General features: G+C 48.0%; 10 protein-coding genes across 10 annotated transcripts; 3 read left to right on the top strand and 7 right to left on the bottom strand.

Moving 5' to 3' along the window:
- Nucleotides 1–595: 595 nt before the first annotated feature.
- N7533_000388 (NAD(P)/FAD-dependent oxidoreductase) lies at nt 596–2,189 on the top strand (the record flags this gene model as incomplete). Its single annotated transcript, XM_057097038.1, has 3 exons — nt 596–617; nt 691–1,235; nt 1,302–2,189. 3 exons carry the CDS (start codon nt 596–598, stop codon nt 2,187–2,189), a joined length of 1,455 nt encoding a protein of 484 aa, XP_056965531.1.
- Nucleotides 2,190–2,859: 670 nt separating this feature from the next.
- On the bottom strand, nt 2,860–4,922 carry N7533_000387 (mediator of RNA polymerase II transcription subunit 17; the record flags this gene model as incomplete). Its single annotated transcript, XM_057097037.1, has 3 exons — nt 2,860–4,139; nt 4,203–4,588; nt 4,654–4,922. The coding sequence occupies 3 exons, from the start codon at nt 4,920–4,922 to the stop codon at nt 2,860–2,862; spliced, it is 1,935 nt and encodes a 644-aa protein (XP_056965530.1).
- A 257-nt stretch (nt 4,923–5,179) lies between these two features.
- On the bottom strand, nt 5,180–7,118 carry N7533_000386 (glycoside hydrolase family 1 protein; the record flags this gene model as incomplete). The annotated part of the gene is made up of 5 exons (XM_057097036.1): nt 5,180–5,426; nt 5,514–5,652; nt 5,714–6,325; nt 6,386–6,869; nt 6,924–7,118. The coding sequence occupies 5 exons, from the start codon at nt 7,116–7,118 to the stop codon at nt 5,180–5,182; spliced, it is 1,677 nt and encodes a 558-aa protein (XP_056965529.1).
- Nucleotides 7,119–8,018: 900 nt separating this feature from the next.
- N7533_000385 (glycoside hydrolase family 76 protein) lies at nt 8,019–9,507 on the bottom strand (the record flags this gene model as incomplete). Its single annotated transcript, XM_057097035.1, has 3 exons — nt 8,019–8,579; nt 8,638–9,341; nt 9,405–9,507. The coding sequence occupies 3 exons, from the start codon at nt 9,505–9,507 to the stop codon at nt 8,019–8,021; spliced, it is 1,368 nt and encodes a 455-aa protein (XP_056965528.1).
- Nucleotides 9,508–11,135: 1,628 nt separating this feature from the next.
- On the top strand, nt 11,136–13,880 carry N7533_000384 (putative glycosyl hydrolase; the record flags this gene model as incomplete). Its single annotated transcript, XM_057097034.1, has 2 exons — nt 11,136–12,425; nt 12,477–13,880. The coding sequence occupies 2 exons, from the start codon at nt 11,136–11,138 to the stop codon at nt 13,878–13,880; spliced, it is 2,694 nt and encodes an 897-aa protein (XP_056965527.1).
- A 499-nt stretch (nt 13,881–14,379) lies between these two features.
- Nucleotides 14,380–15,292, top strand: N7533_000383 (uncharacterized protein; the record flags this gene model as incomplete). The annotated part of the gene is made up of 2 exons (XM_057097033.1): nt 14,380–14,518; nt 14,586–15,292. The coding sequence occupies 2 exons, from the start codon at nt 14,380–14,382 to the stop codon at nt 15,290–15,292; spliced, it is 846 nt and encodes a 281-aa protein (XP_056965526.1).
- A 368-nt stretch (nt 15,293–15,660) lies between these two features.
- N7533_000382 (class I SAM-dependent methyltransferase) lies at nt 15,661–17,262 on the bottom strand (the record flags this gene model as incomplete). Its single annotated transcript, XM_057097032.1, has 11 exons — nt 15,661–15,754; nt 15,803–16,231; nt 16,295–16,481; nt 16,535–16,560; nt 16,621–16,661; nt 16,713–16,788; nt 16,845–16,886; nt 16,947–16,976; nt 17,030–17,086; nt 17,138–17,190; nt 17,242–17,262. The coding sequence occupies 11 exons, from the start codon at nt 17,260–17,262 to the stop codon at nt 15,661–15,663; spliced, it is 1,056 nt and encodes a 351-aa protein (XP_056965525.1).
- A 691-nt stretch (nt 17,263–17,953) lies between these two features.
- N7533_000381 (uncharacterized protein) lies at nt 17,954–19,129 on the bottom strand (the record flags this gene model as incomplete). Its single annotated transcript, XM_057097031.1, has 1 exon — nt 17,954–19,129. One exon carries the CDS (start codon nt 19,127–19,129, stop codon nt 17,954–17,956), a length of 1,176 nt encoding a protein of 391 aa, XP_056965524.1.
- A 522-nt stretch (nt 19,130–19,651) lies between these two features.
- On the bottom strand, nt 19,652–21,349 carry N7533_000380 (uncharacterized protein; the record flags this gene model as incomplete). The annotated part of the gene is made up of 2 exons (XM_057097030.1): nt 19,652–20,921; nt 21,252–21,349. The coding sequence occupies 2 exons, from the start codon at nt 21,347–21,349 to the stop codon at nt 19,652–19,654; spliced, it is 1,368 nt and encodes a 455-aa protein (XP_056965523.1).
- Nucleotides 21,350–22,645: 1,296 nt separating this feature from the next.
- On the bottom strand, nt 22,646–23,076 carry N7533_000379 (uncharacterized protein; the record flags this gene model as incomplete). Its single annotated transcript, XM_057097029.1, has 2 exons — nt 22,646–22,708; nt 22,786–23,076. 2 exons carry the CDS (start codon nt 23,074–23,076, stop codon nt 22,646–22,648), a joined length of 354 nt encoding a protein of 117 aa, XP_056965522.1.
- Nucleotides 23,077–23,263: the final 187 nt, after the last annotated feature.

The following is a 23,263-nucleotide window of genomic DNA, read 5'->3' as shown; positions in this document are numbered from 1 at the left end:
GATCTAGAAGGGCCCACAATGTCACCTGGAAGTCTGTTATTTTATATATACACGTGCCCACTGGCATGACGTATTGCATTTAGTGTTGAATATTAGTGAAAGAGTCCCGGGTATGAGCATCATGCGGTGTTACTGTGTATTATTTTGTTGTTCAAGGTGCAAGAGCGTTTAAACTATTCTTTCTTGGTTATTTCTGCAGAGCTTTATATGTGGTGCATGGATATGCAATCAGACTCACTATGAGACAAAAGGATAAGAGAACTCGGAAGCATTATCCAGCCGTCAAATAGCCATACAGAGGAGGAATATATTGTTTGATTATTAGCACTTAATCCTCACCTTGGCCAATAGCAGCCCTGGAGCTAAATCCAACGTGAGGATGAATCTATCGCAAGCCTTTCCCAACCAGGCAGTTATATGCGCCCCGTCCAAGTCCTGATAAGATAAACCCCGCACAAGAGCACTATATCATCCACCAGATGGAGTTTTTTTAGAATCTACAAAGCTCGCTTCTTAATATTGGCTATCTTGAGCTGTGTGCAATTTGAATTCTTTATACTATCCGATTCTGCCGTGACCCATCCCATCTATCGTAATGGCACCGAATGAGGAACATGGTAAGAGCTAGCCCAAGTGCTTCAATGCATAGTTGTTTTAGTGACATTTTACCGTGATATTGACGTATGACAGTTACCAAACTCGTCAATGCAGACCCAGGTCTACCCAGATCAAACCCAACAGAGTCCTATTGGCAACACATCCCCCACCCACTTGCCAACACCCAGTCTCCAACTCTGCCTATAGAGGCGAACTACGCGATCATCGGATCAGGAATAACAGGACTCTCCATCGCAAAAACAATTCTAGAAAAAAGCCCCGCTGCAAGGGTAACAATTTTAGAAGCGCGAACGCTGTGCTCTGGTGCCACGGGCCGGAATGGCGGACAAATGGCCGCTAATGCGGGTGAGGAGTATATGCATTTGGCCGCGATGCACGGACCAGAGATGGCGGGGCGAATTGCAAAGTTCACGCTGAGGAATTTGGAGAGGATGCAGGATTTGATTGAGGAGTATGATGCGGTTGGTGTTAGTGAGATGCAGCGGTTGCACAAGTTGAGGGTTTTCTTGACGGCTGGGAAGTTTTCGGAATTTAAGGAGAGTATTAAGCGGATGGAGGGGGATCATCCTTCGCTGAGGGGACTTTATACTATTCTTGATGAACAGACTGTGCTGAAGGTATATAATTCCATTTGCTTATGCACTTGGCTGCCCTGAGTTCGCGATGATTTTATCTAACGCTAGTTGTCTGCGCAGGACTTTGGTATTCATGGTGCAGCTGGCGGAGCACTGATCCCGGCTGGCACAGTCTGGCCATACAGTCTGGTGACAAAGATTTTTGCAGATCTGCTGAAGAAGTATTCAGATCGATTCACGATAGAAACGAACACCCCGGTCTTGGATGTGGGACATGACCCGAAGTCCACGACGCCATTCCCCTACACGCTGCGCACGTCCCGTGGTCCACTTCGCGCTGGGAATGTCATTTATGCCACGAATGGATATACAGGACATCTCCTGCCCAGTCTGCGAGGAAGTATTCATCCATTCAAGGGCACCATGACAGTTCAAGATCCCGGTACCTTGGTCCCAAACCAGGGCAAGTCTGTTTCCTGGGGATTCCATTATCCACCGACTCACGACCCCGAGACCGGAAGATCGGGATTTGGGCTATATTATCTCGGCCAGAGCGCGAAGACGGGATATTTCTATTTCGGAGGCGAGAATGCTCGAGTCGATGATACTATTTCAGCTGATGATAGCTTTGTTGGAGAGAATTCTGTTTCGCACTTGCGGGATGTCTTGCCGCGGTTTTTTGGGGAGAATAAATCTACTGCTTGGAAGCTTGTTAGTTCTTGGAGTGGAATTATGGGCTTTTCGTCTGATGGATTGCCTCTGGTTGGACGTTTGCCTTCTTCCATTTCTGGGCGGAGTGGTGGAAGGGAATGGATTGCGGCTGCGTTTAATGGATATGGGATGGCGAATTGCCTGTTGAGTGGAGAGGCATTGGCTTTGATGGCTTTGGGAGAACGTGTCGACTGGCTTCCTGGTGCATATGGATTGGATGAGAAGAGACTGGGGAGTGTTTTGACTGCGCCGGAATCTGTTAAGGCGCTGACTGCAAAGCTATAGATCTTGCCCACAAACAGGTGTAGAGGAAGCGCCGGCCGAGTTTAAATTGCGGTCACTTTCTTTATAGCGAAATTCAAAGGTAGGTCTACCAGAATATCCCAGGACCCAACATAGAAGGACCGACTTCAACCCTAGGAAAGCATTTATGGCTGGTTAGGCTAAGCTGTAGGATGTGAAATTATTAAATGAAACTCATGGCTTCTGACAAATGCTGTACTTGGTTATTCATTGAAGATAAATTTGTACATGGCGACACAAGATCCTGACCACTTCTAAGGGCAAATGTGTGAATTGCAACGACGGAGCCTCGTCGTTGAACACAGGTTGCTAGATCAGAGATGACTTGAGATCGATGGCTTCCAGATTTTGTCTGGATTGTAAATGCAAGGCTTTTTCGCATTGGAAATTTTTTTTTCGATAAATTTGTGGCCCCACTCCTACCCTTCGTCGGGGACTGCCTCCCATTGCTCCAGGAGCAAAAAAAAAAGCTTCACGACAGCAAAGAAGAAGCTGCAAGAGCAAAAAATGGACTCGCGGGGAATCGAACCCCGGACCACTCCCATGCTAAGGGAGTATTATACCACTAAACCACAAGCCCAGTTGTTATGGTGGGTCGGCGGAAAACGGACTCAGGTTCGGGTGGCGAGTTTTCGGCCCGATCTTGAATCGGCTAGGTCGATGCCTCGGCTATCACAAAGTCCATCGCGGAGGATTGTTGGTTTGGGCTGCCGAGAGATTGTTGGAGATTCCAGGTCTTTGTTTCTGTATGTTGTGATCGTCCTTCCGCTGTGCCAATCCCAATCCCGTCAATACAGCGCACTAGGTAAGTTTCCAGGGAAAGCTGGTCGCGGGATAAGACAATTCGCATCTTCTTGTGCTTTTCGGGATGGTCGTAGGCAATAAGCAGTTCGCCCATATGAGGATAGATAGGATCCCACCATCGTTTGGCTGGGGTATCCGGTTCTGTCGGTTTCTCCTCCACTTGCGCAGATGAGATATTCATGACAACATCGAGTAACAGAAGGTGGGCCACGGCAGCTTCAACCTCCTCTCTCAGACTTAGATTGCCTGGGGACTTGAGGTCTGGAACAGATGGTAGATTGAAAGAGACATCGTAGTGCGTGCCAAAAGGAGGGAATGACATATTGGTGCGCATTCTCACGGTAAAGGAACTATTCGGCGTGAGGAGCTTTCCCTGAAAGACCGACTCAATTGGTTTTAAAGAGCTTGAAATGAGACCTTCAAGCGCGTTTGGCGATGGGCGTGGATGAGGTAGTTTCCAGTTGGAAAACATCTGGGCTGTGAATTCGGGAACTTGGAAGCCCGAGGATCGCAAAGTACTGACAATATCGCGAATGAATGATTCTAGATAGCGAGCTTCTGAAGTATGCTGAAGATATGCGAGCGCAGGGCGCAAAAGATGATATTCAGGATTGGGGCGTCTCTTCGGCGTCAAGGGCAGTGGGACTTGCGTTCGTCGGTGTAGGTTTTGACGATGAGCAAAGGAAAGTAGTATGCGAATGGAGTGAGCAACACCGCCTGCAAGAACAACGTCGTCCTGAGATGAGTCTTGTTCCGCGTGGAGGCTCTCATCATTAACATCTACCAGATCAAGTAAAATTTCAAGGTCATCCGCGACCGGGATCTGAATGAGATTTTGTCGCGTCGTCACACCACAGCTAGCCATAGCCCTGGCTTCGCGAACGAGCTCATGGAACAATTCGTCCTCGAAGACGGAATCACGCGCTTGTAGGATACGTTGTTCAATAGAATCCGCATCGTTGGAGCTAGCTCCGGGTGGCTTCGTGCAGCCGGTAATTCTAGACCCTCGTTTCACGCGAACCCGAACGAAGCGTGAGCCTGAGGGAACCAGCCCCTGGTCCAATACCAAGCTGCCATCTTTAGCACGTCGCAAAGAAGCAAGTCCACGGTCGCGGAAAGCTGGTGTAGCTATATATCTCAGTTAGAGAGAGCCGGTGGACGAGCCAAGACGTCGAGTAGGTCTTATCTTACCTTCCATAAATCCATATTGCACGCCCAGAGATTGTCTCTCCCGAGGGAGTCTGCAGACCTTCCATCCCTTATCCTTAATCGCTAGGACCGAGCTCCAGTATTTCGTCTCTGCCTCGACTTCCTTTTCAAGCCGGGAGGCCGCGCCAAGTAGTTTATTGGCGGCGGAGTTGAAGTTCTGGATCCTCCAGCCCCTCGAGACCGTCGAGATATCTTTATTCACGGAATCTGGCTTGGGAGGAGGGTGGACGACTTCGGAATTGAGCGAACCAACGGGAGCGACTTGTTTAAGGAATGCGGACATGGAGGTTTCGGCCTGGCGGGGAGCATGCTTGGATAGTAACAACGATACGAAGTCGAGTGCGAACATAGTTTCCATATGGGAGGCCCTAACAGTGTATAGTTAGCTTCTGTTTCAATCTACGCCGTAGCTCTCATTGGTATATTGACATACATCGCAAATTGGGTGATCTCCGCACGCCGCTTGTATAGCTCCTCCCGGCGCTCGGTGGTGTCCATGTCTTTCTTGTCGCCATCTTCATCGGATTCCACAGGTCCACCTCGTTCCTCTTCTTCAGCGATCTTCGCTAGTAAGACTTCTTCGTTGACATCACGGAAACCACCCCACTGCTCGTTAATCTGGGCGATCTCGACGGGAAGGGTATCTGGACGGTCGGATTTCTCGAGGTTTGGTCGCAAAGGGAGAGTAAATGAATCAGCCATTCTGGCGGTTGTCGCAGTCCATTTGCCGCTCGAATGCGACCGGGATTGGATTTGGCGTGGGCGTGGGAGAGTTATGAAGTTGTGAAGTCGCGACGAGGCCCGTCGAAGGGAAGGCACCATCACGTGCAGGCTCGGACCGGGTCAACTGGCGAGTCCGAAGTATAAAAACATCAACAGCTACAACAATCGTAACATTTGGGGAATATCTATAGAAGAGCTAATGATATTGATTCATATCTTCTATATGAGGTCTAATACTACTCCTTCTTTCCCTGTCGGGTCTTCACAAAGTCTACCAGATCGAAGAAACTCTTCTTGTAGTGACGTTGTTGAGTGGTCCGATTGACCACTTGGATGCCAAACTGCGCAGAATAGTCGCCGAATTCCCAATTATCGACGAAGCTCCAAGCGAGAGCTCCCATAACATGTACACCGTCTTCGTAGATTGATTTGAGGATCTCAGACATAAAGGAGAGATAGTAAACACTCCGGGGAGAGTCGAAGCTAGGCATAGATTAGCATCATGATCATAACGGTCATGGACATACTGATGGCGAAGAGAGAAAATAAATGCCAGTAGAAGAAACATACAGTTGATCAGGAAGATCTTTGTCAGCCTCGCCATAAACAGGGAAGCCAAACTCGGACACAAACACGGGGTGTCGGAATGTGTTCCATAGATAGAGTAGGTATTCCCGGAAGTAGGTCGGCGTGATGTAAACATAGGATTCTAATAATCATGTTAGTCTTTATGCAGTTACAGTAATTGGCAAAAATGTAATAAAACGAACCTGAGCGATAACCAATATTCCATCCGTAGATGTTCTCCGTCTCCTGATTAACGCAATATGGGAAAAGCGAGTTTGAAGTCGAGGTGTTCTTCGCACAAGCATCAATTCCCTCATCAGCCGGCGAAACCACAGTCGCCGTGTACGGATCAATTCCAAAGAAATCGGAAGTGCCGTTGATGTATGCGAGCTCGGAATGATTCAAGGCCCGGGCACCTGGCATGGTGTCCAGGATAGACTTGGGATATTGCTCTCCGCGAAATATTGGATTACCAAAGAAGCCAAGTTGCATCTCGTTGAATCGATTAGCAGCGCTGACATGGCTGGCATTTCCAGGGTTCTTCGGAACTCCGAAATTATCATTGAACTTGATTCCAATTCTACCCTTTGCTTTTAGTTGATCATGGTAGAATTTGTAGACTTGGGCATGTGCGTGGACAACATTGTCAACTCCTTGGAAGTTGAAAGCGTAGAGTAATGGCTCATTGAAAGTCACCCAGATTGGAACTCGGTCGGCATAATGCGTGAGAAGAACCTTGCCGTAATTGACGAAGGCGTCGACGAAGGTCTCGTTTTGATATCCGGCATTGTTGTACCCAATTTCGGGCCGTCTCGCTGAGAAAAAGAAAGAGTCAGGACCAGTCAAGGTTAAAGTAGATGACTACATAGACTTACTGATGTTGTCACTCGCGACGAACATGAGAGGACTGTCAAAGTGAAGCATGGTAATCACGGGCTGCATACCAGCATCCAAAACAGTATTGATCAGGTCGTCATAGTGGTCAATCGCCTGCTGATTGACGGGAGTACCAGCATGCACAAAGGGCAAAATGCGAGTCCAGGGAATTGTGAAGCTGTAGTATTCCACGCCCATGGCTGCCAGTCGCTGAATATCCTGCTTGTAAAGATAATAGTTTTCGTTCGTGACGTAGTCCTTGGGTCTGTCATCCGAGATTAACTTCTCCAGTAGACTAGGAGACCGCCCTTCAAGACTAATAGCGCCTTCAATCTGGGCAGCGCTGCCAGCAACGCCAAATACAAAGTCATCGGGAAAGCTATAGCAATCGGTAGGTCCGAAGTAGTCACTTGGGGGGAGGACAAGCTCGCTGGTTGGAACAGGCGTGGGGCTGACAGTCGTTGAGTACATGCCAGTCGCTGTCTAAACGGCGATGTTAGTTGGGTTAAGCTGAGAGCACAGAATCCACGGACTCACGTAATTTTTCAGATCAGCTTCCTGCCACATGGATGACCATGCAGCCTGTCCAAAAGGATCATCCGTATCAGTTGCACTGATGACAGTCTGCCCAGGTAACCAATTGCCCCAGGTGGTTGTTGACAGGGAAGTAAAATGCTTGACTGCATCTGTGTAAGCTGGCGCATATGTCTTGGTCGTGGTAGGCGAAGGCATAGATGTTGCATATCTTGAAGTTGTAAGCTCGCGTCATCGTCGGCCTAGACTGGAGTACTCACCGAACAGTCTCATTGAGAGTGAACGAAAATGGCTGGAAGTAATAGCTCGGCGAAGTAGTAGCATGCGCGCATTGAGGTCGAGCTGAGTGACCCTTCGTTGTATGAAAGACCTCTTGGGCCTCAACGGCCGCTGCAAGCCCCGCGATTCCCAGGAATGTGGCCCACATGGTTGCTAGTGGAACAATCAATTTCTACAGGACTCGCATCGACAGAGCTCCTTATATTAATATCTTTTCTTCGGGACTTCCGGGTGCGTTACCCCCACACATCACGAATTTCGTCGGGCAATTGTCGGCCTGTCGAGGCAGGCAGGGTCGCGGGTTGAAGAGCTTCCGACGTGGTGCCGAACTCAATTTTATTACGATGTGGAGTGCGTAATGATATAGTCAGGGAAGTTGCAATCAGATTTAGGGGTGGATCGGCAGCTCCAGCGGTCCGTTACACTCTTTGGTAGCATATCCCGTTCCTAGCCAAGAACTATACTCACGAAGGCCCCAGTTTTCCCCGCATCGAGGATGTGGGGAGCCAATGGTTAAAGCTCACAACCGAGGGTATCGTGGTTAAGAGGGGCAGAAGGGCGTGGGTGAGCTAGCTGGATTGAAATAGTTTCCAGAGTTTCGCCGATTGGTACGGCTCTTGAAGACTGCAGAATTGCACCACAGACGTCATTCTATCAATCAAAGATGGATTGCAAAACTAGTTGACTGAGACGTATGCTGAGAAGAAAAGATATTCACAAAACGCCATGTACGCCGACCCAATGGAAAATAATAGTCAACGCCGGAAAGAATAGAACAGAAAACCAGAGCATGAGAGAAAGGAGAAGAGGCACGACATCCTAATCCCAGCATAACCATCCAGCCGAGCCGCCGATGGCGACCATCATCATGGCTGTCAAAATGCCGGCACCGGCACGGTCTGCCGTCGTGATATCACGCATCAAAGAGCCAGGCTTCGGTTGTTCTGGCTTACCACCAGCACTAGGATCACCTTTACTGGTACCGCCATCGTGGTCTGTAACTGGAGCAGCGACGCGTGTAACGAGATTAGCCTGGATGACCTCCAGAGCTGCCATCTGTTGGCCGAAATCTCTCGTGTTGTCCCACTTCTTTTCAGTCCACTTCATTCCACATGAACTTCCCTTAGGTCCGCCAGTACATGTCTTAGCTGCTGCTTCTGCAGTGGCCTTGAGTTTGGGCATGATTTGATCGAAGGTAAATGGAGCCATTTGAGTAGTAGCTGCCATCCACCGGGCAAGATAGCCTTTGAATGAACGTTGGTCCACCATGCATGTATTCACTGTTTCGCAAGCGCGTTCATACATAATGTCCTTTTGAAAGAAGACATCGGTCGCATCGAGAACCTTTTGCGTTCTTTCCTTCCATTTCTGGTCCTCTGTCTGCGGAGCTTGTCAGATTTATTCTTCCAGTCTTAGACTGATTGGGATTAAGACTCACCAGGTTATACATGTTGGCTGCACCCAGCAGAAAGACACCAGCGTTATAGGTCCACTCAATCTTGTTCATATCGGTGCAGTTGCTCAAATCACTTGCGCCGTCCCAGAAGTGATACTCGTGCGTCATGAAGCCGACATTGTAAGTCCAATCCCATGCCCTTTCAGCCCAATCGGCGTAAGTTTGGTTGCCGGTATATCTCGCAAGACGGGCAGCAAGGTTGAAGAATCCACCGGTCGAAATAGTATTCTTGTAGTTGTATCCGTTATTCCATGTGAATATCTGCCATCGCAATCCTCCGCCGCAAGAAGAGTCGTCCCACCGTGGAGCCTGCGTGTTGAAAGTTGCTTGAGCCATTTCCAGCCAGCCCGGCTGGTCATCCGGAGGATTTGGAAAGTTTCGTTCCGCGGCAGACATGGCTGTGAATCCCCAGAAAGCCTGATCATCGTTTCCTTCAGTCTTAGTTTGGTTGTTCGGCATAAACGCAGCATTGTCGCCAGCCTGCCATAAAAGACCCTGGGTGGTCCACTCGTTCCATTGGTCGTCGCCGGTCACAAACCAGTAATCGATGATGGCGTTGAACATCGCACCAGCTTCCCACCAGTAGTAAGGATCGGGCAAGTTGCCGGGGTTGTCGCCGGGTCGATAACCGGTGTAGTAGCTCATCATATCGGTCGCGACAATCTTTGCTGCTTTCTTGACGGACTCTTCGAAGTGTTAGTTGCGGATGACGAAGAAAGATAGAGTAGCAAGCTAATTGATTGACTTACGATCATTACTCGCATCCAGGTCCAGAGCTTGGACCGATGAGAAGCCGGCCAAGCCCAAGGCAAGAAGGCCCGACCATGAGAGCTGAGTGGTATGGCCCGCCATCCGTATATTGTAACAAGTGAAATTTATCGAGTATAAAAGCGATTATTCTGTGATTGATGAGTCGCTGTGTAGTCACTCCTTTATCTCACATCCCGTAACAACTGAAGATGATGCTATTCAGCTGGCAGAAACATCCAGCGGGAAAAGCGAGTTGAGAGAAAGCACGGAGGGAATGGACTAGACAGCAATAGGGCCGCGCGGATCGAGTGGCCGCATTCCAACAACACTAGGAGCTGGTATGGAAACAAGGCGGGCATCCCTCGAATCACGACGGCTCCCTGGTAGGGAGGTAGGGTACTTGGAGCACCACGCTCGGCCGCATGAAGCGTCTGACATAGAGCAAGAGTATTGCGCTCACCGAAACCAGGTGAAGGACTCTCATGAATTGCAACATCGGGACTGTCATTGTATCGTGGCTCCCATGGTTCTGGCCGGGCGGTCTCCACGATGAGGGTCGACAGGGAATGCGGGCGGGCCTGTCAGGAATCGCGCGCAAGCATTCGATGGAGTCGATAAGAGTGATTAATGGGGCGATTTATCGCTCAGGTCCACTGTGGCCAGGTGGTTCCTGGCCGAAACCGACGATGCACAGTCGACGCATTCCGATGTTGTAACGACCATCCCTTTCCGGAAGGGAGAGAATGGTCAGGCCAGGGCCCTTGCTCTCTTCCAACCCTTTCAGACTTCCAGGGGCTGTCTTTGAAGGGGAGAAGGAACAAGACAATTGTAAGGATGTAGGTGATTTGTTTGGGAAGTTGGGGTGAGATATGCTTAAGGGGGATGAGATTTGACGGATGATGTTGACGTTGATGTTGGTGGAGAGAAGTCAAAACTGGGGAGCGGTAGTTAGTATTTTATAGAAGGATGGGTATGACCATTTGTCCAGTACACAACTACTAGTAACTCCCAATCCTTATCATCATATGATATTCAATATTATGAGTCGTCAGAATTGATTCACTCCATTCAGTGTGCAAACCGATCTAAAGCGACGTGTTTGATCTGCTACTAGTTTGTACCCTTAAATTCCGAGTTTCCCACCAGTTTAATTGAATTTAGTCCGAGCGATGGTTTTACCATCTAAAAGGAAATATTAAATTCACCACTCATCAGTCGTGAACAAGAAGGGGAAAAAAATACAGAGCCAATGACCCGTGAGTATCTTACAAACTTGAAGTTGCCGAGGTAATCTTCTTCGACTGGCTATAGTTGGATTGAGCGACTAATAATGGTTTTTACTGTATGTCATGAATACCACTCGACACTCAAACTGCACCCTATCGAAAGTACCTGCCAAGAGCTTACCCACTGTCTCGAATAGGAAATTCGTGGTTCATCACAAGCTCAACCGGGGAAACCTCCAACTTTCCCGGAATCGCCGACAACAAAACAGACATTTCTAACCTAATATGGGCGAGATTGTGCAACCACCTGAGCATAAACCACGATATACCCTGTTAATCTACCACGGTTGTGAATACCCCCGTCCGATCGCAATGCAGTGCAACTTCGAGAGTTTCCTTTACCCCACAGAGGGACTCAACGGCGACAATATTTATGAGTTCAAACTGCATGCTTAGGAAAGAGTGGAAAGTGAGCGTCTGAGTCGACCAAATCTGAAAGAAAAGATGCGTTTGTCACTCAAACAGGGGCTTGCAGCCTTTGTCGCGACTCTATGCAGCCTAAATGCAGTGGCAGTGGCGGATCCTCTGGTTTCGAAGGCGGGCGACACGGCAATTATTCCAGGATGGCATCTCCAGTCAGTCATGCGTGTCCCGGATGACATGGCCATGCTATCAAAGCCAGGACTCAACACCACTCATTGGTATCGCGTCACATCGCGTGGAACAGTCATGGCCGGCCTCGTCGAGAATGGCATGTATAACGACACGCATTTGTTCTTTTCCAACAATATGGAGAATGTCGGAGTCAGAGAGATCTTCCGACAACCATGGCTGTACCGAGAAGAGTTTACAGTAAACCCATCTGAAAATCAATATTTCGATTTGATCACTCACGGAATCACCTCGAAAGCTGATATCTACATGAACGGTGCACCCGTCGCATCCAAAGAGGAGCAGCAAGGTTCATATGGTGGACATAATTACAACATAACAGCCCATATTCGGGAAGGGAACAACTGTCTTCTCATCCGTGCATACCCCACGAACTATGATCGGGACTTTGCACAGAGCTTCGAAGACTGGAATCCCCGGCCTGCAGATAATGGCACGGGCGTTTGGCGTAATGTCGAGATCTCTCAAACTGGCGCAGTCTCCATGTCTCCATTTCGAGTTAATACGGATTTCAAGGATCCCATGAATACAAGTGAAAAGGAACAGGTGAACATTACATTGACGACTGACTTAATTAATCGAGAGTCGAGAATCGTTCGTGTTACTCTCGAGGGCACCATAGAACCGCCGAACAGCGGCGAACCAATCCAATTTGTTCGAAACTTCCGTCTAATGCCTGGTAAGAAATTGAAGGCATCTATTAGGGTCGGCGTTAGAAACCCTCATATCTGGTGGCCTGCAAGTTGGGGCTCACAGCCTCTGTACTCAGCCCACGCTACCATGTTCATCGATGACGATAGCCAAAATATTTCAGATCGCTCTCGTTCTGTCAAATTTGGAATCAGAAGCACCGACTCATCTGTCAATTCACACAATGATACCGCATTCACTGTGAATGGGCATCCATTCGAGGTTCTAGGAGCAGGCTACGGGCCTGATATTTTCTTGCGGTACGATGAAAACCGGATCCGGACCTTTTTTCAGTATATGCTTGACATGGGCCTAAACACCGTACGCCTGGAAGGAAAACAGGAGCATCCGGAGCTTTATGAGTTAGCTGACCGGATGGGAATGATGATCCTGGCGGGCTGGGAATGCTGTACCAAATGGGAAGGCTGGGAGGTGAGTTTACATCTTGACGAACTAGAATTTCATTTACTAATCTTAATTTAGTACAACGACGATGGCACTGGATTCAAGTGGGAAGACACTGACTATAAAATCGCTGGAGCAGCAATGCTTCACGAAGCTGAGATGATGCAACCACATCCCTCTATGCTTGGATTTTTGGTAGGCTCAGATTTTTGGCCCAATGACCGAGCAACAAAAGTATACAATGATGCTTTGTCGCAGATGGACTGGCGCAATCCCGTTATTGCATCAGCGAGCAAACGTGGATACCCAGATGATCTCGGCCCATCAGGAATGAAAATGGATGGCCCCTACGACTGGGTTCCCCCGAATTACTGGTATGCAGACAAATTAGGGGCTGGCTTTGGTTTTGGCTCTGAGCTGGGTGCGGGAGTCGGTACACCTGAGATGGGAACCCTGAAAAGATTCATGACGAACGACGAACTGAATACTCTTTGGACCGAACCCGATGAGGGATTATACCATATGTCAAGCAAGATTTCGTCTTTTTACACTCGAAAAATATACAACCGAGGAATTTACAGTCGCTATGGCAGGCCAAAAAGCCTAGAGGACTACGTCTTGAAGTGCCAAATGGCAGACTACGAAGCCACTCGTGCCCAATTTGAAGCCTACTCTGCTCACCAAAATGCTTCACGCCCTGCGACCGGTGCAATTTACTGGATGTTGAATAGTGCATGGCCTAACTTGCACTGGCAGCTCTTTGATTACTACCTGAATCCAATGGGATCATATTATGGGACAAAGGTCGGATCTCGCATGGAACATGTTGCATACGACTATGAGACCGAAAGCGTTTGGCTCATCAACCACTCGATCAAGGACGAAGGCGATCGTCAGGTTTTCGTCGATTTGATTGATGCGGATGGGAAAAAGATTTCCAGCACCAAGTTGAAACCCCTTACGTTGCCTACCACTTCCAAACAACTTCACCCGGTGAGTGGTATTGGCAAGATCAAGGGCGTGGCATTCTTGAGGCTTGTTCTGAAAGATGCCAAAGGAAAGCACGAGCTTAGTCGCAACGTATACTGGCTTTCGCATAAGCCTGATGTATTGGATTGGTCAAACTCGACATGGTATCACACCCCTGTGACTGAATATGCAGACCTCACCAAGCTGGAATCATTGGCACCCGCCACCGTCAAGATGAACGTCAAGAGCTCCAAAGTCAAGGGTCAGAACGGATGGACTCATAGGGTGATCGAACTGGAGAACAAGTCTAAAGTCCCCGCGGTATTCATGCACTTGAATGCGGTCGACACCAATGGCAAAGAGATCGCCCCGATCATCTGGTCTGACAATTACATCACCTTGTGGCCGCATGAGACGATCAGCCTTGCTCTTCAATTCCAAGGCGATTTCCACTTGTGGAAATTGGAGCTTTCGGGACGAAATGTCGAGAAACAAACCCTCAGGGGCAAATGATCGAGTAATCGATGGAAGAATTTCGCTTATATATTATACTATCTTGCATTTATTCTGAACACTAGGCCTCGGAAATAGGTGATGCTCAGGTGCTTTCTTTTTTGCTTTGCAAATAATTTGAACGCATAGTTTTGGACCAAATGAATGCATGACTCGACTTCGGCAATAATGCTTGGTTCTGATGTGACGATATGTAGCAACATGCATGTTGATGTACTTTGACCCAATAACCGCGGTTTCTTGGCGCCCGAAAACTGACACGTACCTTTCTTGCGTGGGCTTCAATTCCCACAGTTCATGCCGGGTGGGTTTCACAGAGGCCGCATGGCAAACATGGCGCATCATAGCCTCAGACAGCAAAATACACGGGTTGAGTATTTATTTTTTCCCTATGAGATGTGCGTTTTGCTCTAATTATTCGAGGAGCCCTGATCGAAGTAGGTTTTATTCTTATGTTGATCGAACCGCACGATATAAACAAAACGAAAATCCCGAAAAGATGCGAATTCTCTGCCTTCATGGACTTGGGAATAACTCGGAGATAATGAAGCACAAGATATCGCAAATTCTGCAACGTTCTGATCTCAGCTGGGAATTATACTATTTGCAGGGAAACGAGATATGTCCTCCGGCACCAGGTAAATATTGAACTTACGATGCCTATCAGATTAAGCATAAAGTAGAAGCCGCTAACACATAAATCAGGCTCATCAAAATACCCGGGTCCATATTTTTGCTACTCGAGGGATTTCAAAGCTTCTAGCATGAAGCTAGCACATGATCTAGTCCACAAAACCTTCAACGAGCAAGGCCCATTCGATGGAGTTCTGGGCTTCAGCCAAGGTGCCTCCGTTTTGCTAGCCTACCTCCTGGAACAGATTGCCAAGTCTCCGAGTAAACCTCTACCAATCCAGTTCGCGGTATTCTGTTCGCCAGTCCCACCTCTTGCAACAACTAGCGCATATTGTCAATTCGTCTTTGGTGACCTTTCTCCGGAGAACCAGAGTAGACTCCGCTCCTCAAAGGACGATCAAATCGACCTTCTTCCAGACCCAGCTCGTACCACGATGTCGGCGATTGTGGGTGTTCTGGACGAAATGGAAAAAGTAAATAGGCACTCGCGCAAGTGGTTTTTAGATCGCGAACCTCTGGAAATCCCATGTGGATTGCGACCGGAATGGTATGAAGCGCGCTTGCGTATTCCGACCCTGCATGTTCGCGCAGTTGATGATTCAGATGTGCTAAAAAGATGTGCATTCCTGGCTGGATCTTTCTGTGAGCCACGAGAGAGAGTCATATTTGAGCATACTGCGGGCCACGATTTTCCTCGACTCGAATCCGAGAGAAAACAGTTGGCAATTGCTATCGAACAAATTGCCTCAGCTGCGTCAAGTCCACGACCGAAGCTATAAGGACAATGAAATGCAGTAGCCATCATTTCTATGGGTAATCATTTGTCCTTATGTTTTTTTTAGTGCGAGGGTGTCAATTTGAGGTGACTTTTGTAATTTAGAGGCTATCAACAACAAGCAACACTGTACTATGAGTAATCCGTACAAACGCTATATTAAAATGAATTCATCAGATCTCGCTAACTTCAGAGCTTTCTCTTTCACACACACACACACACACACACACACACACACACACACTTTCTCTCTCTCTCTCTCCCTCTCTCCCTCTCTCTCTCTCTCTCTCTCTTTCCACATGTTCTAAATAAAAATGGCTGGAAACCTGAATTCGCGAGTACCATTTAAGCTCACAGCAATGGCCAATCTGGCTATTTTTCAACCTTAATATCCACTTCCGGTGTCTTCGTTTCTCCCTTCGCTTTCGAATCCTCCTCTGTCGGTTTGCGTGCCCACACCCGTCGACTGTATCCTGTTAGCACTAGAATGTATAAGAGGGAAATCCAAACATACACATATTGATATGCATGGATACTCGGATCCGACAATTCCTTCCGGACACTAGCAAGAAACACATGAACCTCCTCCTTAGTCCACGGCTCCGGGGCTCCAAATTTAGTGAGAAGCCACATGGCATAACCTTCCAAACCAGATGTCCAAACCAAATAATTGACTCGCCCCGCTTCCTTAAGGAGATCATTTTTAGCCCACGGGCCCAGGGGTACTTTGTAAACGTGCTCGTGCACATCAACAAAACCTGCCTTTTCGATGGCAGCTTTCATGGTACTCTGCGTTGTGAGAGGGCGGCCAGCCCGCTGACCGCACGCAATCATGTTCTTCCCCCAGCTGGAGAGATGATGTTCTGGTTTCAGAGATCCGTCTTCGCTGTGCAAATTGATGTCGAACTCCACTTGCTCAATCCAACCGCCAGGCTCAAGGCCCCTGGGATGATGTTAGTACATATTGTACTAGTTATTATGAGGGCGGAATGGAGATAGGGTTTACTTGTAGCAGCGATCATATGCCAGGGACCAACCAGCATCGTCAAATGCACCCAAAAGGATACGAATATGAATGTAATCAAATGGTTTTCTCCATGTCCATTCGCGGAGAATGTCGTCGACCTCAAAGACGCAGTTTGGGGGCATCCAGGAGACAGGCGGAGGAAAGATATCGACGCCGCGAACGGTTGCTATATCCGTTAGATTTGGGCATTCAATTCTCCAGGAAAAAATGAATAATTACCTGACGGATAGCTATCTGCCATGTCACTGTTGAAGATATGGTTAGATTTGTCCCATTGGTCATGCGATATATGATGTTTGACCTACATTACCCATGATCCTCTACCTGTGCCGATATCGAGAATATGCTGTTGACCGAGTCAGTTTATATGCAATAAGAGATGCATGATTAGGATGACCTTAGGACTACTGCTGATGGGTGCTCGGTGCAGCGGATTCTTCTGGTGGTGATCTAGAACTAGGCACAGTATATGCCTGAACTTGTCAATAAAGAATAAATGTGAGCTGGGACGGATGAGTGTTTGATTTACCCATTTTCCAAGGACTCAAATTGTTGTTCATCGGCAGGGCTCCTGTCATAAGGTGAATAATTATTTGTCAAATCTCCCGAGGAGTATCGACGTAGTACTTACCAATAGTCATTCTCCTTCATGGATTGATATCTGCTACCGTCTCAATATAGAAGCTTCTAGACGATGTGAATGCTAAAACCAACCTCCGGCCATTCTCAATCCGGCCTTTGGAAATTTCCGAAGCAAGAGAAGTGGTCTCACTGATTGAATGTTAGTGCGACGTGTCAACCAAAATTCTGGTTGAAACCCACGAATTGAAATCTTCTGGACTATGATCTTCATTTAAAATATAGTAATCGGGGTCCTGGCAGTGTGAGATTCGGCTCTAAAATGGTAATTATAGATGACCACATACAACAGCAATATCATCTTCCATTTTGAAGGTTAATGGAATTGCGTCCGAGTGGGAGTGGGAGGAAACAAATAGCAAAGTGTGGGACGGAAGAGCGGCCGGACGGGGCCCCCCCTGAAACTACAACTAGGCTCGGCTGGGAGCATCCGAAAATGTCCAGACTAGGCTGGGTCAATTGTTTGACATTTGTTGGAACAAAGACCTAAGGATCTAGCTCGAGGACTAGCTCGGAGACTCACAACAGCTTATTGGCCGGAAGTTCACAGGCAGCGGATCAAAGTTCTAGTCATGCTACTATGCTCCACCCATGATGCGGGACAGTGTATTATTCGGGTAAGTGACAGCACCCTAACAGGGATTCAAATAGAGCTACGTAGAGGAGTGGTAGAATTCGCGCGAAGAGTCGGACCATGGCAAGATCAAAACACGAAAATTCCTTCCCGAAATGTCTCTTTTACCCGATGTACTTTTGTCAAATTCGAATCATGTAGACTGCCGAGCAAAATAGCAAGCAAAATAGAATACGGGGAAAAATGCATTAATTTTAATTAATTCATTAGTCTGTTGCAAAGTCATGTTCATTAATAAACAGCGTAAAAAAGGGGCTGGAATAGGGTTAGAGTATCGAATTGAATTCCCAACCAACCCCTATGAACTCAATCCAGTGCAATACAACGCGAGTCATACAATGGCAGTCGTTAATATCGTAACAAAATCAGGTGGGAAGAGTTGTGTTCTGCAGCAAGCTTAAGATTTGGGACATCTTCGTCCCGGAATATTCGATTCCAAGAACAGAAGGGCTTTTCAGATCCTCCGAGTAAAACGTGTGTAAGCTTCGACCTGGCATATCGGACAAAGCAGGTGATTTATGGATATCTGGGAATGCAAGAAGTTCCTTTGTCGGATCGGTCGCCCATAGATAGTAAAGCGAGATTGTCTTCAGCGTAGTAAAGCCTTGACTTAGTTGTTTCAGAACGGCAGTCCAGTTATTGTCCGGCAGGGACACATGGTATAAGGTAAGCGCCGTAAGATTCCCTCGCAACCCGCCGAGAATTCTCATCAGATCTGGTGCTCTGATGGAAGTCCTGAATAGAGCCAGTTCTTGCAACTTAGGGAATGCGGCTGTTTCGGCAAGTTCATGCATGAACTCACACGCCAGATCCTGAGACCCTAAATTTAATAGGAGAGTCGTGAGGTTTGGAGCGCTGAGTACCAGTTCAAGTAAAAATCCAAAGTTGTCCAGGGTAAGATATTGTTCCAGCGATAGTTTTTGCAAATTTGACCAGACAATTTTGAACTGCGGCTGTCTGTAGAGCATCTTCGGTATTCGCCGCATATCCATAATCAATGTCCGTGAATGCTTATTTGCGTAGATGAGGTGAAATGATGAGACAGGCAGTCGGGCATCCACGACCAGCGCGAAGAACACTGCGACTGCATCTGTGACAGTGACGTGGCTCATGTCTGGGTGACCCTCGGGATATCGACAGAAAATGTAGAACGAGCGACAGTTGGTGAGGTACTTGACCAAGTTATCTCGCAGATGGCGTATTTCATCAACTTCTAACGGAGCGGACAGTGGACCCCAAGGATGGCGATCCCAAACAAGGCCGCGACCGACACCATTCTGAAGCATGAATGCCAGGCCATGAATGTATGGTCGTAAAGCTGCATTTTGTGAAAGCGCGTTGATCCGAACGAGACTTTCTTCTGATAAGTCGGTTTTTATTGACGAGAAGAACCTGCGTGCGAAGTGATGGAATGTCTTCTTTTGGAGGTCGCGACAGACAAGGCGGAGGGCGAGTAAGCTCTGACTTTCTGCGTGATCGGCGATGAGTTCAACAAGTTCAACAGCTAGGGTGGGGAAGAGAGGTAGATTATTTGGTTTCATATTCACAAAAGGTCTACCCAAAAGTCAAGGTAGATCTTATTCTGAAGGTATGTATGCGACAAAAAGAGCTTCATAGCATGGGTTGAAAAAACGTGAGTTCAAGTCATGATGAAAGTGGAGCTGTGGAGCTTCCCCAGATTTGAATCGAAGAAGATTTGCCGTCACTACCCCTCACTTTGTCACTTGTTTTCGCGGAGAAGCCCTGCGGAGGCGTCCGGAATCAAATCAGCGGGCGATGATGGGTTGTCGGGGTCAGGTGGAGAGGGGTTGGACCTATAGCATGTAGGTGATGAGGGCAGAACTTAGGAAACAGGATGCTACTGCTCTGCATGGATATATCTGGGGTAGCTGAGGTGCCTTGAAAATGAATTTTAATGATAATGATTATGGCAATGGTAATGGCAATGGCAATGGATAATTACAGCTGTTCTTAAAAGACCTGCTTGCTATAGAGCATTGGGTTCAAGACCACCAAGGTGACACAAAACTGGCTGTGAACCCCGAAATTGACATGTCACACTTTCAGTGCTCCAGGATATCTGAAAAACTCTTCCACATCGCACATCTTTCAATTTGTAACTGGGGAACCATTTCCATCTCAGTTTTGTTGGTCTGGAGCTTCAACCTTTGTCCGGTGCCATTTCCCCAATTATCCCACTCGGGCGCATCTTGGTTTCGCAAAGTGTTTGGATTCAGCGTCTTGATGAAGCTGAGGTAGTAGTCCATGGTGATGGGGACAATTTGTGAGTTGGTGTTTGCGAAAGATAATGAAGGCGCATTGGTTTGTCCCAGGCCAAAGATGGCAGCTAGATCGAAGACATGAGGAACACCTTTGCCTTCACTGATCTCCGTTTGATCTTGCACATTGAAACGATAGTTCCAGACCTTCTCAAATGAGAAATGCTTCGACATGCTAGCTGTCATCATGTTCCCGGGGCAGGTGAATGTCGAATCGCCATATGCAGCAGCGGCAGAGGGAAAATATGCCGCATGCTTGGGAAGAGGATCCATCAATGGGTAGGCTTTGTTGATGGCATTCAGTTGAGTGTCATTGAGCTTCGGATAATTGTTCTTCATGAACTGCGACACTTCGTCTGCACTGGTCGCATTGTACCCAAAGTATGTGCCTTCGTTGGTTTCATCCGTAACGATCAGTGGAACATGGATAATTTTGCCCTGCTTGAAAGAGCTATAGAGGTAATCACTGACAATGCCGCCATCGTAAACAGGCAGGAAATACCATAGTGGTGCCGGGGTATCGCCTCCATTAGGAAATGGCGATACGACGTCGTATTTCTGGATGCTGTCGATATCGGCCGATCGGAGGCAAGAAAGGACATCATCCGAACTGTCACAGTCGAGCTGTTTCGCAAAGCGCTTATACTGAAATTCCATATCTGCGACCGTTCGCTGCGTTGGCCAGAAGGTGGATTCGGCCACTGCGCCAATGAACAGATTCTTATTCTCACCACCGTACGCAGCTAGATGAAGCGCGACTGACCCAGCACCGGCGGACGCGCCATGGATAACCACATGATCGGGGTTTCCACCGAAAAGATGAATATACTTCTGAACCCAGAGAAGTGCCTTTCGCTGGTCGAGCAGGCCGGCGTTGAGATCGCCATTCTGACGAACCTCTTCACTGGCAAGAAACCCGAGGACCCCGACGCGGTAATTGAAGTTCACAAAGACGATGTCTTGCCCAGAGTTCTCCACGACCTTACTCCCGTTGTAATTTTCGTTGGAATTGTCGGCATATCCACCTCCCTGGATGAAGAACCACACGGGCAGACTGGAATTTGACGACGCATGTTTGGGTTTGAAGACGTTGATGAACAAGCAGTCTTCGGCTTTTGAATCGCTGACCGACTGCCCTACACCGACACAAATGGGGCCAAACTATCCCTCAGTTAGCAAACATGTGCATCAACAAGGACGAGGGACAAAAAGGAAGGGATAGAAAGTGAATATTTTACTTTGGATACATCTTCCACATCGGAAGACTCTTCCGGGTCTTCTGGCGCTCTAAAACGAAGGTCATCTAGGGGGCGGCTTTGCGAATCGCATGCCCAGATACTGATCCACGTCATTGTACAATGAGCTCCCTTGGTAGCGCGCGTACCCCAGGTCAATAATAGCCGACTTGGGAAGCGAGTGCGAAGAAGTGAGAACTCCTGCAACGACACCGGCAATGACCAACAGCACCATAAATACAGACATGATATACGTGCAAATATGCGACCTAAATTTGGGCAGGAGGGAAGTATTTCGCTCAGCCTTGTCCGCTAAATTCGCGTCCGGTTGGTCGCCTGAAAGCACAGGCAGGGGTGAACCTTTCTTTATGCAAGGAGCAAGGATTCCGAGGAACAGCCGAGCCATCTTCGTCTCCTGCCTGGCCTCCAACGTCGAAGATCTGAAGAGATTTGTATTCTGGAAAGACTTACCTGAGGTGATGTTTAATGCCTATCCATGTCCCGGAATACCCAGGCTTGACCTTGATGCTAAAGAACTCGCGCTTCGTCCAACATTGCCGTCCGAGCCCGGGCTTTTTCCATTCGCTCGCAGGCGGATAGGGCGATCTATCGAAAAGGACGCGATAGGTGTATAAACTGTGACCGCCGTTGCATCTCTTCTTTGAGATGGCTTTTTCAAGATGAACAGTGAAGGTCTTTGGAGCAAACGCTACATCATGAAGCTGACGCTGGTTCAAGATCCGATCGGAACTGTGATCTGACGATGCGGATTCTCCAATCTGAAGTTCATCATGGTATTTAATGTTGATCGCAATCGTGAGCTTTGATACTAGCTTGCTCCCTTTGGTTGTCTTCTCGTCGAGACATGCCGGGTCTAGCATTCGCCAGTTGAATTCGACTGTGAGGGGCGTTTCCTCAACAAAGTGCCATAACTGTGGACATGAGAAGAAAGGAAATTATTGATAGTTACATGGTAATAACTTACTTCGCCAGTACCCTCTTTGCGAAAGAGGACTTTGTCATCGCCATCTTTGGCATCCCAATAATCTGCCGTGAGGATGTCCAGCACGGTCAGGGGCCGGGTCGTCATAATCCACCACCGGTCGCTCACATCACATTCCAAACGAGTAAATAGGTTGCACAGAGCAGCTTGAGCTTCAAGCCTATACAGAGCAGTGATGCCGTTACGCAATCCTTGCAGTGGCCGATCGCCGCGCTTGCAGTCGACAACTGTTGTCGGTCGCACGCGGGCGATCTTAACCTCGTTTGTCAAGCCACAATGGAGTCGGTTGACGCAATCATTGGACCCCTCGCTAAGAAAGTCCTCGGGGGGAATGAAGACTTCACCGCCATCATTTCGTGTTCTTGATGTGGCAGTAGTTGGTTTTGTTACTATCATGATTCCAAGGTTCTAATACATGCTTTGAAGTGAAGTTGGTAGATTCAAGTCGTTACATCCCAGTTAAACATGTCTAACAATAATATAAAATACAAATAATAATACAGAATTTCGTAGCTCATCAAGTCGCTTAGAAATAGAGATCTAGTAGACATGGTGATGACTTCCACGTCCATCAGTACCATGCATACGTCGGGTACCAGCGGCCTAGAAATACGGAAGATGATTAGAGACTCGAATGGGCTGGATGGGCTGGTTTTAGAAGTGACTTGTCACAAACATACCTTAACGCCAGGGCGATGGGTCAAGCTGCCCTTCAATTTCAACATCGCACCGGAAACCTTGTCGCCGAGTGTCACCTTCCGGCGATGATGATGCTGAGGCCTGGAAGCACCCCAGCGACGACCGGTGGTGTTATGAGCGGAGGGACCGTGATGAGTAGAAGGGCCATGGCGAGTTGTTGTCGTCTTTGTTTTCACGGTCTTGCTTTTCGCATTAGGGCCGCGGAGGCGAGTCATAAGACTCGGCTTGGAGCTACGGGTGGTAGTTGTAGCTGGGCGACGACGGTGGAACATTGTGAAGGATGATTGGTAATAATAGAGGTATTTGAGACTGGAATTGCTTTGTATAGATAGCGATCGCAATGGCTTGGTATGGATATTCAAGTTTGATATTCTGGATAGTGGGACTTTCGAGTGGAATGCAATCTCACTTTATACCCAAATTCACAGAGGTATTGCGACCTAACTTGGCCAACCTGAT

Source organism: Penicillium manginii (assembly GCF_028828005.1).
Source record: "Penicillium manginii strain IBT 31320 chromosome Unknown utg000001l:1.0-3466041.0:1.0-3467806.0, whole genome shotgun sequence".
Taxonomy (NCBI): domain Eukaryota; kingdom Fungi; phylum Ascomycota; class Eurotiomycetes; order Eurotiales; family Aspergillaceae; genus Penicillium; species Penicillium manginii.
This window is presented reverse-complemented; position numbering and strand designations above follow the sequence as displayed.